Here is a 17,828-nt window from a genome sequence, read left to right as displayed (position 1 = left end):
ACCGAGGACGTTTACAAAGGTGATGGTAGTAATGGTAGTAATGGTAGTAACCTTTTCGACCCGGCGACAGACAGGAGAGTGGGCCTGCGCGATCGGCGCCGAGGACCCACCGGGGTAAGGCCTTGCTTTTTGCACTCCTACCCCGAACGGGTCCCCTTCGCCGACCACGAGGCTTAACCGGCCTGCTTACCTGACCGCAATCCGATCGTCGTCCTCGTCCGCTCCGGGCCGCTCGCCCCGCCCCCACTGACGGACAGCCAACCGAAGACGCACCAGCGACAGCCGGCCTATCAAGGCAGCCCGCGCTGGGATTTAAAGGACCCGCGCAGCAGCAAGCCTTCCTTTCGACCCGGCGACAGACAGGAGAGTGGGCCTGCGCGATCGGCGCCGAGGACCCACCGGGGTAAGGCCTTGCTTTTTGCACTCCTACCCCGAACGGGTCCCCTTCGCCGACCACGAGGCTTAACCGGCCTGCTTACCTGACCGCAATCCGATCGTCGTCCTCGTCCGCTCCGGGCCGCTCGCCCCGCCCCCACCGATGGACAGCCAACCGAAGACGCACCAGCGACAGCCGGCCTATCAAGGCAGCCCGCGCTGGGATTTAAAAGACCCTCAGGTTCAGGCGTCACGCGCCGAAGGAGCGCGACAAAGGGGCCTGCCCCTTTGAGCGCCCCTTCGAGCGGCCCTCTCGAACGGCACCATAAATCTGACCTCACTCCTCATACCCCAAATTTGCAGTCTACCTCCCGCCCACCAACTCGGTGAGAACTAGCCTTTGGTCATCCTCCCAAATCGCTGCCCAGACAAAAACAAAGGGTCAAAGAAGGAAGTGACCCTCCTGTTGGGGTAAGAGCCCTCCTTTTCTAGGCTATATCCCCCAACGTCATGAACTTGCCACCTGTTCCTTCACAGATGTCTGTGCCCTCAACTATTGAAATGTTTGCCTATTAATGTGCTCCTCTCACTGTGCTCAAAAAGTGAAGTGTTTTGCCTATTATTGTGCTCCTCTCACTGTACTCAAAATTGAAGTTCTTACCTATTATTGTGCTTCTCTCCATCACCACAACTCAGCTGCACTAATCACCCAATTATCCCTCATTATCCTTTCTTTTTCTTGTTTCCTTCTTTCCTTTCTCATACCTCCTCCCAACACCCCATCCTACAAAATGCATCAGCACCAGATCTCCATCCTCAACTATAACAAACGCAGACCCATCATCCCCCTATACCCATGACACCACTCTCATATAAAAACTATTCTCCCTTCCATGATCGCCCCCCCTCTTACCCAAATTATTGGTCTTACTGCACTATCTCTTGTCCTCCTCAATGTCCAATCTCTAAACAAAAAGATACCCCTTCTCTGCAACCTACTCTCCGACCAAGACCCAGATATTTGTGCCTTAACAGAGACCTGGCTAAAGGATACCGACTCTGTCCTCCTTAATCAGCTTCCTTCCGAAACATATGATACTTTCTCCATCCCCAGGCCAAAAAAGAAAGGAGGAGGTTTACTCTTAATCATAAAGAAAAAGTTCAACATGATTCTCCACTCTACTCCGCCCCCTCCAAAAATTGAAATAGGCCTTTTCAAATCCCCCTCTTTACAATTATGTCTCATATACGCCCCCCCAGGTACCCTACATAACAACCCCTCAACCCTTATAGAATACATTGCAACGAATATCTCCATTGACATTCCAGCCATCATACTTGGAGATTTCAACTTGCATGTTGATAGTTCCCCTCGCACCCCTTCTTGTGACGCTTTTCTTGATTCACTAAATGCTTTAGGATATAAGCAATCTATCCATTTTCCTACTCACAAGGCGGGCCATACCCTCGACCTTCTATTCACCAATGCCCTCATACAAACTGATCACCCTTCCCACACACCCATCCCCTGGTCAGATCATCACCTCATTGAAACCTCTCTTTCCATTAAGACACCCACCTGCCATGACAACACAAACATAACCATTCACTCAGAAAAAATTGCACAAGAGACTACCTTATATCGGCTCTCGCCAACAAACTTGACCACCTAGAGCTCACCAATGCAGACACAGCGCTTACCTCATGGTTTGACATCACCAACAGTATAGCCAACACCACCTGTCCCCTACAATCCAAACTTGTCTGCCCACAAAACAACAAGAGTAAGAAACCATGGTATTCCCAAGAGTTAAAAAATCTCAAACAACTCCTTCGGAAATCTGAAAAGATCTGGCGCAAGGATCCCTCACAAACGCACCTGGCACAATTTAAATCCTCCCTAAATCTCTATAGTGACAAACTTAACAAGACAAAGCGAGACTTCTATGCCAACAAAATTCATCAATTCCAATACAACCCTAAAGTATTATACGATTACGTGAATTCTCTCACTAAAACAGCTACCCCTCACATCCCTGATGTAGTAGCCAAATCCAAATGTGAAGAACTTGCCACATTCTTCCAAACCAAAGTGGATAATTTGCTATCCAAGTTCTCTTCCTCTGCCAATCCTACCAACCACTTCGAATCTGACATCAATCAAACAAAAACCAGTAATTACACCAATGCCCTCTCCTCACTAGACTGCACTTCATCATTAGAAATAGAAACCTTTATCAAGAAAGCCAAACCTTCCACCCACCCATCTGACACTATACCCACTAAACATCTTCTTACAATACCCAACATCATTGCCAAACCTTTAACAAAAATCATCAACTTATCCATTAGCTCTGGACAGGTGCCGCTCCCCCTGAAGCAGGCAATAGTCAAACCTATTCTAAAGAAGCCCAAACTTGACCCTTCTGATCCAGCTAATTATCGCCCCATATCCAATCTTCCATTCATCTCTAAACTGCTTGAAAAAACTGTCAACAAGCAACTCACAGAATACCTTGAAGAAAATCATATCCTGGCCTCCGCACAATACGGTTTTCGAAAATCTCATAGCACTGAAACTCTTTTACTTTCCCTGACAGACCACATTATCAAAGGATTTGAGAAAGGGCAATCATACATTCTTGCCTTCCTTGACATCTCCTCCGCATTCGACACCGTTAGCCATCCCATTCTCCTACAGCGGCTAACTGAAATCGGTATTACAGGTGTTGCCCACAATTGGTTCAACTCCTACCTTAGTAATAGAGATTACAAAATCCAGCTAGGAAATCACGTATCCAAGGCCATCCCCCTCAACCGAGGTGTCCCTCAGGGATCCTCCCTATCCTCAACCCTATTCAATATTTACATTCTGCCCCTCTGTTACTTCCTCTCCAGTCTAAACCTCCCTCATTACATATATGCTGATGATGTTCAGCTGCTTATACCCATCACTGACTCCTTATCAAAAACCATGGATTTCTGGAATGAAACCCTCCATTCCATTAACAATCTCCTTTCCTCCATCCACCTTGCTCTTAATACCACTAAAACTGAAATTATGCTCATCTCACCCCAAAACCAACCGATCCTCCCCCCTTTTCCTCAGTTCCAATTTGCTCAACAAGTCCGTGATCTGGGTATCATTCTTGATGGTCACGTCACACTAAAGAAATTCATAAATAACATTCTAAAAGATGGCTTCTTTAAACTCCACACACTAAAAAAACTCAAACCCTTATTACATCCCCCCGATTTCCGTACAGTTCTCCAAACCACAATCTTCGCCAAAACCGACTACTGCAATTCCCTACTCCTCGGCCTACCTAACAATGCCATCCATCCCATTCAAATCTTACAAAACACCACAGCCCGGATCTTGACCAATTTACGTAGACATGACCATATTACACCTGTTCTAAAAGACCTACATTGGCTTCCAATAGCTTCCCACATACAATATAAGGCGCTCTCTCTCATCCACAAAGCCCTATACAATCCCGAAATGAACTGGTTCAATGAATCCTTCCGTCTTCACCAGTCTAATAAGCCCACCAGACTAGCACATCTCGCAACCATGCCTATCCCCTCTCCTAAACTCTATAAACTCACTTCCACAAGAGCCCGTGCACTATCGATAGCCGGGCCGACTCTCTGGAACAAAATGCCTGTTGAACTACGGCAAGAAGAATGCCTCAAATCTTTCAAGCGGAAGCTCAAGACCTGGCTCTTTGCAAAAGCATACACTTAATTTTTCACTATACCTCACCACTGTCCCCACTCTCCACACTCCTCCCCTGTTTCCCATTCTACCGCCCCTCTCTCCCCTCCCCTTTTCTCCGCCACCTTCTTTTCTTTCTCTCTGCCCCCCTCTTTCCTCGCTCTCCTCCCTTCTCTTCCCCTTCTTATTTCCTAGCCTGATTAAAATTAACCTCATAGTTTTCTTTCTTTTGTACATATGTATATAATTGCAAACTTTGTTTATAATTTTATTGCAAAACTTCCCATGTTATTGTTCCCCCCTCTCGTTAATGCATTGTTATCATGTTTTTACTGTTCAATGTAAAGCGCCATGCCGTGCGTTTGTTTTTGCGTTACAATGTGAACCGATATGATATCCTGGATGAATGTCGGTATATAAAAATTTTTTAAATAAATAAATAATCATGGCAACCCCTCAGGAGGGGATACTAGTCCATCCTTATCTCGACGATTGGCTCATACGGGTGAAGTCGGAGGTGGAGTGTCTCTCCTCCATTTGGCGAGTGATGGAGCGCCTGGAGGCCCTGGGCTAGGTGATAAACCAGGCGAAGAGTCAGCTGATCCCGTCCCAGTCCTTGGATTATCTGGGGGCGCGATTCGACACCTGGATAGGCAGGGTGTTTCTCACCCCAGAGAGGATCCTGAAGTTGCAGTCGCAAGTACTTTGATTGCGGGACCTACGGGTCCCCAAGGTCTGGGATTATTTTCAGGTTATAGGGTCCATGGTTTCTATGCTGGATCTGGTCCCATGGGCTTTTGCGCACCTGCATCCATTACAGAAAGCTCTCCTGTCCCGATGGAATCCGGTATCTGAGGAATTTCAGCTACCGTAACCGCTCCAGGAAGAAGCCAGGTCCAGTCTCTCGTGGTGGCAATTGCGGTCCAATTTGGAGAAGGGAGTGGATCTGGAGGTTCCGGACTGGGTGATAGTCACCATGGATGCCAGTCTCAGCGGTTGGGAAGTGGTGTGTCAGGGTTCAGCGGCCCAAGGGCAATGGTCCCCAGTGGAAGCGTCCTGGTCAATCAACCGTCGGAAACTTTGGCAGTTCAGAGAGCACTGTTCTTTCTCCCTCGGATTCAGACACAGGCAGTACATATGTTCTCGGACGGTGCAACAATGGTGGCCATATCAAACGACAGGGCAGAACAAAGAGTCACCTGGTGGCTCAAGAATTTCACAAGCTCTTTGCCTGGGCAGAAATTCATCTAATGGCTCTCACAGCCTCTCACATAGCAGGGGTAGACAATGTGCAGGCGGATTTTCTCAGTAGGCAGTGGCTGGTCACAGGAGAATGGGAATTGTCGGCAGAGGCCTTTTCCCTTCTTCGGCGCAAGCGGGGAGGACCCCAGTTCAACTTCATGGCAACAAAAAAGAATGCCAAGGTGACCAAGTTTTTCAGTCGCCGAAGGAAGTTCAGCTTCGCAGGGATCGACGCTGTAGTTCAGCCGTGGCCAGAGAGGCTTCTCTGTATGTCTTCCCTCTATGGCCACTTATAAGTCGAGTGCATTGAGCAACAACACAGGCGAGTGATCCTGGTAGCACCGGAGTGGCTGCATCCGTGGTTTGCGGAGCTGGTTCAGCAGGCGATAGACTGGCCCATTTGATTAAGCCACATGAAGGGTCTGCTGTGTCAGGGACCCATCTTGTTGGAACAGGCGGATTGCTTTTGTCTAGCGGCTTGGCTTTTGAAAGGCGACGTTTCCGCTTGAAGAGGTATTCCGAGCCGGTGATTTCTACTCTGCTTCAGGCTAGAAGGTCCTCCACTTCTTTATCTTATATAAGAGTTTGGAGAGTTTTTAAGGCCTGGTATGGGATCCATAATGCTGAGCCCTTACAGGCTAGTGTGGCCCAAGTCTTGGCATTCTTACAGGACAGCTTATCTAAAGGTTTGGCCTATAATTCGCTCAGAGTCCAGGTTGCAGGGAAGACCCTTAACTTCGCATCTGGATGTACTGCATTTTTTAAAGGGAGCAAAGTATTTGCGTCCTCCAGTTCGTAGACTTTGTCCGTCCTGGAATCTTATTTTGGTTCTGCGGGTACTATGTGGTCCTCCTTTTGAACCATTATGCAGAGCTTCACTGAAGGATCTTACTCTGAAGGCAGTTTTTCTGGTGGTGATTTGCTCGGTGAGATGGATTTCTGAGCTCCAAGCCTTATCGTGCAGGGAGCACTTTTTGCGAATTTCCGATGAGGGAGTCTCATTACGAGCGGTTCCTTCCTTTTTGCCCAAGTTTGTGTCTGCCTTTCATCTTAGCCAGACAGTTGAGTTGCCGGGATTTTCTCATCTGTCGTCCGATTCTCCCCATGTGAGGGAACTTCATCTTTTGGATGTGTGTCTCGTTCTGCTAAGTTATCTCAAGGTCACTAATGAATTTCGAACCTCTGAACCATCTTTTTGTGTTACGCAATGGACCAAAGAAAGGTGGCAAGGGGTCTAAGAGTACAATTTCTCATTGGTTGAAGGAGACAATTGTTTTGGCCTATATTTGTAAAGGTCAGCCGATTCCTGATGGTTTGCGAGCGCATTCCACTAGGGCACAGGCAGCCTTCTGGGCGGAGTGTCAGTTGGTGTCGCCACAGGTGATTTGTCATGCAGCAACAACATGGTCCTTTTTGCACACTTTCACTAAACATTAATGTTTGGATGTCAGAGTCCCGGAGGAGGGCGCCTTTGGGGAAAGTGTGCTGCAAGCAGGTCTTTCAGGATCCCGCCCAGGGTAAAGGAGCTTGGGTACATCCCACTTGTCTGGACTGATCTGGGGCATGAACAGGAAAGGAAAATTGGTTCTTACCTGCTAATTTTCATTCCTGGAATACCACAGATCAGTCCAGGCTCCCGGCCCATTCTGATTTTGATTATATTTCGAAAGACCTCTCCTGATTCTGGCTGCTGCTGGTGATGTAGAGTTTAATTTTGTTTTGCAGAAGATAATTGTATATAGTTCTCATTTTGTTTGAGATTCAAGGGTCAGCTTCGTTGAGCAGTTCCATCTTATTACCCAGATGTTTTTAGGGGAGAAGATTCTGGTGTTTTGGAGTTTTCATCTTGGCTTGGGTACAGGTCAATACTGAGGGACTGCAGGTGGCACTCTGTTAAGTAGCAGTACCTCAATTTTGTTCTCTGCCTCCATCTACTGGTAGGGATGCATAAACCCCACATGTCTGGACTGATCTGTGGTATTCCAGGAACGAAAATTAGCAGGTAAGAACCAAATTTCCTTTTATGGACATCTTCTCTAGGCACTTATCCAAACCTTTTTTTAAACCCAGTTTCCTAGCGTGTAGCCAGATGGACTCAGGACCAATGGATTATGCTCCCCTGCCAACATATGGAGACTGAGACAGATTTCAAAGCTGACATCACCCTAGATACACACCTGCAGTGACCTCAGCCCTTCAGTATTTCTCAGTCTCCAGCAGATGGTGGACGTAGCTCTCCCTATGGGGATTGCTGTACCTTTTTGGAAGGAGAAATTCTACATTTAAATTGGAGAAAAAAATTGAGCCCTCTCTTCTGTGGTGATACCTAAATGTCCCTCCCCAAGTTGAGAATTCCTGAGGCGATTTCCAAGATCCCTTGGAGGTGTGCCTTGGTCCGGTAGCCGGTTCCGGCATGGACTTTCCTGCTTAAGAAGCTGAAGGGCAGCGGGTGCAGGAAGCTGAGCAAGGCAGTGATGGCTGGAGACCATCTCTTTACTCATTCGGTAAGCTCTGAGCCTAGGTACGTTTAAAAAAAAAAGATTTACCTCCCAATTCAGAGACATTTGGAGGTGTTTCGGTAAGACTTCTGCCACTCTCACTCAGTGCACTGTACCGACGTTGTTCCTGATACCTTTGGGGTAAGGGGAAGTGGACTTCTGAGTGGGTTGAGTGGTCCCCCCAGTGGGCTAGGCCCGGCTTTAGGCTTGGTCGGCACCATCTTGTGTGCATCTTTGTGCATGCCTATTGCCCTCCATAGAATGTCGGTATATGCAATGTGCATAATGTGCACGTATATATGCACACAAGCTACTGAGCGCAGAATACAGGTAAAACCGTGCGCACGGGCTGTATATGCACCTTACTGCGTCCTGCCTAGGTGCCCAAAATTTGTGCGCATAAAAGTTTAAGCACGAGCCGACAGAATACAGTTACTGCTGTCATTGGCTCCGGCAGCCAAGAAAAGTAAGCGCCTTTCTCTCTGCGCTGCTTGTCATTTTAGGGCTTCACAGTCTGACCTGGATTCCTACTTATGTCAGCACTGTGAAGAAGCCCAGGGACAGTTGGCCTCCTCGTACCTTTCTAAGCCCGGCTCCTCTTATTCAGAGGATGGGTTAGCCACAGCCTTAACTGGAAGTATTCTTGGGACTGGGTCATCCATGGGAGAGCGAAATTCAGTGGCACCTACTCCAGTGCCTCCTGGGTTATGCATGGATCCGGCTGCCTTCTCTTGGGTGGAATTTTTTTCAGGGCCTTCAAGCCTTCCTACAGGCGCAGTCTGCTACCTCACTTGCCCCTGTCTGGACAGAACCTCAGCCGGTAAGCCCTCTTTCTCCCAGTCTTTTCGGCGGACCTTGAGCCATGCCTCGCCTCACCATGAGTATCCCTGGCAGGGACTCGAAAGGCATGTACGAAGAGGAGGATACAGATCCCTTGGAAGATGAGGAAATTCCGCCAGGTTTAGAACTGTATCAGACCATATTATGGTTTTTCCATAGTGACAAATTGCCGGCCATGGCTTCCCAGACCCTGAAAATGCTGGGAGTTCTTGGGCGGACTCTATGATGGAACCAAAGAAGAATCCCATTCTGATTTCCCTTTGGAAAGCCTCTTGCTACTTTCCAGTACTGGAAGCATTCCAGGATTTGTTTCGCCCTAGAAGCAAGTTTTAAAGGGGGACAAGCGTTAGAAGCTCTATACCTACTGGATCCAGCAGTGAGAAAGTGCTTGCGTTTCCCTAAAGTGGATGCACTGATCTGTGCTGTCTCTAAGCGAACAACTATCCCAGTGGAGGGAGGAGCGGCCTTAAAGGAAGAGCATGATAGATGGATGGAGTCCATCCTTAAATAGGCCTTTGTCGCAGTAGAATGACCTTACAGATTGCTTCTTGTTGTGCCCTCGTAGCTTGTTCGTGCCTATTCCTCTCTCAGGAAGTGGATGACTTGAGAGTGAATTCCAGAGCGGTTATGGAACCTGCCGCTGCCTTTTTGCAGCACTGAGTGGCCTCAGTGCTGGCGGGCAGAAGACAGCTATAGCTGCAGAATTGGTTAGCAGATGCAACCTCCAATGCATATCTTACAAAGTTGCCCTTTAAAGGATCACTCCTTTCGGAAGCAAATTGGAAAACCTGGCCAGTATCTGGAGCGATTCTCCAGTTCCCCAGCTACCAGAAGGTAAGAGAAAGCAGTTACAGTGCCCCTCGCCTATGTGGGGTCAATCCAGGGGCTCCCAATGCTTTTGCCCCTACAGAAACTCAACATTTCAGAGGCCTTGGCCCTTTGGAGGTCTCAGTCCTTTAGTAATCAAAAGTCCAAGAGAGGAGCAGGCTCAGGTTCAGGTTTGTCCCGAACCCTCAGGATGAGGAGAAAGGGGGTCGACTGTCCCTCTACCAGAGGTGGATCGAGATCACTTTGGACAAATGGGTACTGGAGATCCTACAAGAAGGATATCCACTGGAATTTCATAGCACTCCTCTGAGCATATTCATGATGTCTCCTTGCCACTCCCAGCACAAGAAGCATGCAACAGAGACTACGCTTTTAAGGCTCCTCAGGATGAGAGCTATATAATCCAAGTACTTGCACCCCAGGAAAATATGGGGCATTATTCCATCTATTTCTTTGTACCCAAGAAGGAAGTTTCCTTTTGCCCCATCCTGGACCTCAAGAGTTTCAACCGACATCTGCGAGAGAATCATTTCTGCATGGAAACCCTACCCTACGTGATAATGGCCATACAATTGGGAGAGTTCTTAACTTCCCTGGACCTGTCTGAGGCCTATCTACATATTCCAATCCGTCAAGAACACCAACATTTCGTACGCTTTGTGGTACTGTGTTGCCATTATTGGTTCTGGGTACTGCCTTTTGGCTTAGCCACCGCCCCCAGAACATTTTCCAAGATTATGGTGACCGTAGCGGCAGCTTTGAGAAAAGAGGGGAATCCTGGTGCACCCAAACTTGGATGACTGGTTGATCCGGGCCAAATCCATGGAAGAGAGTCTCCGGGTAACCTCCTTGCTTTAGGAACTCTGTTGGATTGTAAACCTGGACAAAAGCAGTCTCAAGTCCTCCAGTCCTTGGAATATCTGGGAGTCCGGTTTGACATCAAGCAGGGCAAAGGCTTCCTTCCGACCACGCAGATAAGGAAGTTGATGCCCCAAGTGCGTCACTTGATGAGCACAATATGCCAGACGGTGTGGAGCTGTCTCCAATTTCTTGGTTTGATGGTGACAACCCTGGAAGTAGTGCCGTGGGCAAGGGCACACATGCGACCATTTCAACGCTCACTAAGGTCACATTGGAACCCGTAATCTCAAGACTATTCAATTCACCTCCACTTACCAATGGGCATATGTTCCCATCTTGCAAGACTGGAAGATTGGGCATCCAAATGGCAGATGAAATTTAATGTGGACAAGTACAAGGTGTTGCATATAGGGAAAAATAACCCTTGCTGTAGTTACACGATGTTAGGTTCCATATTAGGAGCTACCACCCAGGAAAAAGATCTAGGCATCATAGTGGATAATGCTTTAAAATCGTCGGCTCAGTGTGCTGCAGCAGTCAAAAAAGCAAACAATGTTAGGAATTATTAGGAAGGGAATGGTTAATAAAACGGAAAATGTCATAATGCCTCTATATCGCTCCATGGTGAGACCGCACCTGGAATACTGTGTACAGTTCTGGTCGCCGCATCTAAAAAAAAATATAGTTGCGATGGAGAAGGTACAGAGAAGGGCAACCAAAATGATAAAGGGGATGGAACAGCTCCCCTATGAGGAAAGGCTGAAGAGGTTAGGGCTGTTCAGCTTGGAGAAGAGACGGCTGAGGGGGGGGGGGGGGGGGAGATATGATAGAGGTCTTTAAGATCATGAGAGGTCTTGAACGAGTAGATGTGAATCGGTTATTTACACTTTCGAATAATAGAAGGACTAGGGGGCATTCCATGAAGTTAGCAAGTAGCACTTTTAAGACTAATCGAAGAAAATTATTTTTCACTCATCGCACAATAAACTCTGGAATTTGTTGCCAGAGGATGTGGTTAGTGCAGTTAGTGTAGCTGGGTTCAAAAAAGGTTTGGATGGGTTCTTGGATGAGAAGTCCATTAACGGCTATTAATCAAATTTACTTAGGGAATAGCCACTGCTATTAATTGCATCAGTAGCACGGGATCTTCTTAGTGTTTGGGTAATTGCCAGGTTCTTGTGGCCTGGTTTGGCCTCTGTTGGAAACAGGATGCTGGGCTTGATGGACCCTTGGTCTGACCCAGCATGGCAATTTCTTATGTTATCGGCTCCACTGGTAGCTGTAGGAAGCTCATCAGAGCAGGGGTGTACTCCTGCCCTGGCTGGTCCTCAGAACAGACGTGAGCCTCTGGGGCTGGGGAGCTCACTGTCAGGAACTGATGGCCCAGGGACGTTGGACCGAGGAAAGAGGCCCTCTGGAATATCAACCACCTGAAAGCCCAGGCAATTAGCTTGGCGTGTTTACAATTCAGCCATGGACTCCAGGGTCAAGTGGTCCATGTAATGTCAGACAACACAAAGACGGTAACCTACATCAAATGCCAGGTACAATTTCAGGAAATATTTCTTCATGGAAAGGGTGGTGGATGCATGGGATCCCTTCCTGGAAGAGCTGGTGAAGGCAAGAACGGTAACAAAACTCAAATGGGCATGGGATAAGCACAAATGATCCCCAATGGTTAGAGGATGGAAATGAAGAAACAGGGTGACCTATGGTAACTTCTGCTGTATCAAGTGTCACAGGAGACAGATCTTCTTATGGAATGGGCGGAAATACATCTAAAGATGATCTCAGCCTCCCGTATCGCAGGAAAAGACAAAATCAGAGCAGACTTTCTAAGCAGAGAGAGTCTGATCTAGGAGAGTGGGCGTTGTTGGCCAAAGCCTTTCAACTGATAGTAGATCATTGGGGGTCTCCCATCCATTGACCTGCTGCCGCATCTCACAATGTGAAGGTTCCCTGATTCTTCAGTCGCAGAAGAGATCAGTGGTTCCTGGATATCGATGCTCTAGTTCAGAGCTGGCCAGAAGAAGAGTTGTTATACCTCTTCCCTCCATGGCCCCTGCTGGGCAGGGTCATTTGCAGAATCATGCACCACAGGGGATTAGACCTACTAATAGCTCCAGATTGGCCTAGGTGTCCGGTCATGCGGAGCCTACTGGGGGAAACCCCCCCCCCCCCCCCTTGCCTCCCACCACAGACCTGTCCGTCACAAGGATCCGACTTGATTCTTTCTTACTGTCTGATACTAGAGAGGGCTCGCCTGATGAAGCGAGTATATTCTGCGGCAGTAATTGCCACCTTACTCCATGCATGGAAGTTCTCCACGTCCCTAGCATATGTGTAGGTCTGGAGAGTATTTGAGGCCTGGTGCGAGGAATGCGATGTTCCCCCTTGGGCGGTCAAAATTCCACTAATTGTGGAAGTTTTGCAGGCCGGTTTGAATAAAGGTTTGACCCTTAACTCCTTGAAGGTCCATGTAGCGGCTCTGTCCTGTTTCAGGGGCAAGGTGAGCGGAACCCGCCTGTCGGGTAACCGGACTTGGCCCGTCTTCTGAAAGGGGTGAAGTACCTTTGGCCACCCCTACGGTGGCCGATTCCCTTGTGAAATCTTAATCTAATATTAGAATTTTTGGCAGGGCCCTCCTTTTGGCCGCTGCGCAGTCTTTCCTTGTGTTTCTTAACCTTGAAAACAGTGTTCCTGGTGGCTATATTCTCGGTACGTCGCATCTCTGAACTATAGGCATTGTGTTGGGAACCGTTCCTCCAGATGACTCCAAGAGTGTTACAGCTTCATACCATTCCATCATTCTTGCCCAAGGTAGTCTGAGTTTCATTTGAATCAGTCCATTTCATTGTCATACCTAGATGAGCACAAGGATGCGGAAGAATACCACCTCCGCCGTGATTTGAATGTCAGTAGACTTTTGGTGCGGTATCTGGAAGTTTGGTGCGGTGTCTGGAAGTTTCAGAACTGGTCTGAAAGATGGGACCGCCTGTTCGTCCTTCATGGTGGAAGGAAGCAGGGCGAACCAGCTTCGCGAGCTACCATAGCTCACTGGATTAAGGAAGTGGTCACGGGAGCCTATGTGGAGGCAGGAAAGCCATTACTTTCTCAGGTTAAAGCTCATTCCACTATGGCTCAGGCAGTCTCATGGGCAGGTCTAGACTTCTGTCTCCTGTCAATATCTGCCGAGTGGCAACTTGGTCCTCCTCCTCCTGGTTCTATTGCCTGGATGTACAGGCCTGAGAGGATTCAGCCTTTGCAAGGGCGGTGTTAACCAGACCGTGGGCAGCCTCCCACCCTGATCAGGAGTAGCTTTAGTACATCCCATTGGTCCTGAGTCCATCTGGCTACATGCTAGGAAATGGAGAAATTACTTACCTGATAATTTCGTTTTCCTTAGTGTAGACAGTTGGACTCAGCATTCTGCTCACGGCTGCCCAAGAAAGGTGCCAAGGATTCGCACGTGGAGTGGATACAGATTCCAAGAGATTACAGGTAAACAGTCATCCAGTCCTTAGATCAGGGCATCTATATTCTTACTGGGGTTCAGTGTTTGATTGATTGAGTACAGTTACAGTTATCTGTTTTTAATTATCTTTTAAATCAAGTTTTTTTCAATAGTATGTCCACAGTAGCTTTTTAAGAAAATACTGAAGGGCTGAGGTCACTGCAGGGTTGTATGTAGGGCGACGTCAGCTTTGAAATCTGACTCAGTCTCCATCTGCTGGCAGGGGAGCATAACCCATTGGTCCTGAGTCCATCTGTCCTACACTAAAGAAAACAAAATTATCAGGTAAGTAATTTCTCCATTATACTAACTGCCATAACCACATCCTCTGGCAATGAATTCCAGAGCTTAACTATGCACTGAGTGGAAAAATAATTTTCCCCAATTTGTTTTAAATGAGCTACTTGATAACTTCATGGATTGCCTCCTAGTCCTTCTATTATCTGAGAGAGTAAATAATTGATTTACATTAACCTGTTCAAGTCCTTACATGATTTTGTAGACCTCTTATCATATCCCCCCTCAGCCGTCTCTTCTCCAAGCTGAGCAGCCCTAGCCTCTTTAGCCTTTCCTCATAGAGGAGACGTTTCATGTCCCTTATTTTGTCCCCCTTCCTGTCTCATGGCTTCAGAATATGCTCACAGCGCGCTGCCTCATGGCTTCGGAGTGTGCTCGCAGGCTTTTGCCCATAGCATGCTGCCTCGTGGTTTCTGTGAGAGATGTTTAAAGATAGGAAACTGATGATGACTAGTTACGGAAGATTTGCATGTTCTTGGGCATTCTAATTCTTGCTTTCTGTTTACGGGCTGTCCTTGACCAGTCTGCAGCACAAGCATTCACCAAAGGTTTCTGGATCTTGCAGGCAGATTAGATAAGGAAAAGTAATAAATAAATCTAGCAGGAGTTTGTATAAATACCTTCAATAACCTTGGAAACTGCTGTTTCCTTATGAATGTGGTGATGAGATGAGTAGAGGAGACCACCAGAGAGACAATGAGATTGCATGTGTGGCTGACAAACTTTAGAAAAATCAGGACAAGCACATTGGAACTTGTTTGTTTGTAGTGTAAAAACTGCTGCACATGCATGGAAGTGTCAGGTGGCTGTAAGTGGAGCATGAATCCTGGAAGTATCCACAGACCAGGCTAATTCCTGGCATTCAGTACTTTTTCATGCATTTTTAGATCTTGGGGTAAATGATTGTGTAATGTGCTGTGAAAAACTTCTCGGTTTGGCTAGCGGAATTATGAAAGGGTCAGAAGTGTGGGAGCAGTGTGCACATTATGGAATGAAATTGTTTTGGATAAGGGCTATCGGAGGTAAAGGGGTAGGAGTCCTACCTTTTTAATTGTTCACGTGTACATTTCCCAGGAACAGAAAATCTGCCAACGTTATGATCAGTTGATGGAAGCCTGGGAGAAGAAAGTGGACAGAATTGAGAACAATCCTCGCCGGAAAGCCAAGGAGACCAAAACCCGAGAGTACTATGAGAAACAGTTCCCTGAAATCCGCAAGCAGCGAGAGCAGCAGGAGCGGTTTCAAAGGTAACCTCCCCTTTTCCACCATATCAGAGGAATAAGGACAAAGGTATATACAATAGAACAACTTGCAGAAAACGTTAAATATGAGCAATTGTCTTGTCTTAATAGAACAAGCTGTGAGATCGAGGAAGACATAATGAGGTCAATATTCAGTACCACTTAAGTGATATAGAATTAATATTTGACCATGCTGAGCGGCCACCACATATCTGATTGTCTGGCTAAACAGCCAGATAAGTGAGGGTGGGGCAGAGCTATTTATCTGGCTAATTAAATTGGGTAAGTCCTGATTTTCAGCCTTATCTAGCTTAGTTAACCAGATAAGTCTAGGATGGCCATTTGGCTGTCCTGTAGTTAGCTGGATAAACTTATCCGGCTAGCACTAACAGGCCGATAAAGTACAGTGTGCTCTGACGGAGTGCACTGTTAACCTGCCCTTGGAAGCGCGTTTTTCCTTACCCCTGATTCAGTAAGGGGAGGAAAACGCGCGTCCAACCCGTGGCACCTAATAGCATCCTCAACATGCAAATGCATGTTGATGGCCCTATTAGGTATGCCCGCGCGATAGAGTAAGTAAAATGTGCAGCCAAGCCACACATTTTACTTTAAGAAATTAGCGCCTACCCAAAGGTAGGCGCTAGTTTCTGCCGGCACCGGGAAAGTGCACAGAAAAGCAGTAAAAACTGCTTTTCTGTGCACCCTCCGACTTAATATCATGGCGATATTGAGTCGGAGGGCCCGAAGAGTAAAAAAAATTTAAAAAAAAAAAAAAGAAGAAAAAAATTTAAAATGGGCCGGTGGCAGTCAGGCCGAAAACCGGACACTTAATTTTGCCGGCGTCTGGTTTCCGAGCCCGTGGCTGTCAGCGGGCTCGAGAACTGACGCCGGCAAAATTGAGCGTCGGCTGTCAAACCCGCTGACAGCCGTCGCTCCGGGCTAAAAGGAGGCGCTATGGACGCGTTAGTGACCCTAGCACCTCCTTTTGCCCGTTTCTATCGCATCACTTAATTTAAATACTGTATCGCGCGCACAGGCGAGCAGGCATTCGTCCGCTCTCCCGCGGACTTTACTGAATCGGCCCATAAGATAGCAACACGACCATGCTGCTGAATATCTTGGCAAGTTTAGCTGGCGGCTTACAATTTATACATACAAAATAGCACTGATAAAATAAACTCACAAATATCGAATGACAGTGTCACTGTTTAAAATTGTTCTAGTAATTGGCCATTCTCATGGAGAAACAGTGATCCTCTTTTCCTTCCCATTGGCTGACAAGTTGTGCTTGCTGAAAGCATAGTTGTCATGTTTTGATGTAAAGAGACTGCAGCAAGGAAAATGTGTTGCAGCAGCAGTGAATGAGAGCTAGAAGCCGAGGACTTAAATGGAGAATTATTTTACAACAATTCTCCTTCCAGAAATTTATTTTAGTTTTTTTTTTTAATTAACCAGATGCTGTTTCTATTATTTGCCGTGGCTTCTTCTTTAATACTGGTACTTACCTAGGCAGAGGAAACATAGATGATGTTTTTTTAATGCTTCTTTTGGCATCACTGGACCCAGGAGGAAAGTTTAAAAAAAAATTACAGGTGTCCAGATGCAAAAACTAAATAAACATTTTGAAGATTTAAAAAAAAAAAAAAAAAAAGTGTTAAAGTTCAACAGGTGCAGGAGCAATTTGTCCTTTGGACGGCTGAGCAGCTTGAGCGGAAATTGTTGATGCAGTGATGTAAGGATTGCTGCTGTGGCTGGTTTCCTACTCTCTTGTAAAGTGTGACCCACCCAGAGCTTTGCTCAAGCTCCCGTGAAGACCCTGTCTCATATATTTTAGAAGAAGAAAAAGCCAGGAAAATCTCTTGGCAGGACTATTGACAGAGTCTGTAGAAGGCTATTTTTTTCTTGCTTTGCATATTTCCATTAGCCTTAGTCATCAACTTCTGTCATGGTTATTGTGGCTATTTTTCTAATATTACATTTCTCCCCTTTATAAACCAGATTTTTTTTCACTTGGCTGTTGGTTTTCTTAATTCTTACTGCAAAGCAGATGGAAGGCTCCTGTTGGCACCTACAGGACTATTTGAATTTGTGCAAATAGTTTAACAATCACCTGCCTTTTCTTCTCCCCCTTAATAAAGTGAGCCCAGGAGCTCTGATGTGCCCTATCTTCATCAGGTGGAGGAGCTTTCCTTCAGTAAGAAAAAAGCAAGGGTGCTTGATAACCCATACAGAAAATCAGTTACATGCGCTTGTGTTCAACCATTTTTCTGTACTTTGAAAAAATAAACTTCTTCAGCGTTCAGGTAAGTCAATCCCAACGAGTGAGTTATGCACACCTGCCAGCAGATGGAGACTGAAACAAAAGCTGATGTCATGGCTATATAGTCCTGCCCTACATCAGCCTGCCAGTA

At 46.8% G+C, this 17,828-nt stretch overlaps 1 protein-coding gene across 17 annotated transcripts in view; it reads left to right on the top strand.

Moving 5' to 3' along the window:
- NCOR1 (nuclear receptor corepressor 1) overlaps window positions 1-17,828 on the top strand; it is a 372,787-nt gene that overhangs the window by 55,609 nt on the left and 299,350 nt on the right. For all 17 annotated transcript variants that reach the window (XM_029611288.1, XM_029611291.1, XM_029611302.1 and 14 more), the window contains one exon: window positions 15,251-15,423. In XM_029611288.1, the coding sequence (XP_029467148.1) occupies window positions 15,251-15,423 (173 nt within the window). The remainder of the gene's footprint in view (window positions 1-15,250; window positions 15,424-17,828) is intronic.

This window comes from Rhinatrema bivittatum, chromosome 8 (assembly GCF_901001135.1).
Source record: "Rhinatrema bivittatum chromosome 8, aRhiBiv1.1, whole genome shotgun sequence".
Taxonomy (NCBI): Eukaryota; Metazoa; Chordata; class Amphibia; order Gymnophiona; family Rhinatrematidae; genus Rhinatrema; species Rhinatrema bivittatum.
The sequence above is the reverse complement of the archived record's forward strand: the minus strand, read 5'-3'. Positions and strand labels throughout refer to the sequence as shown.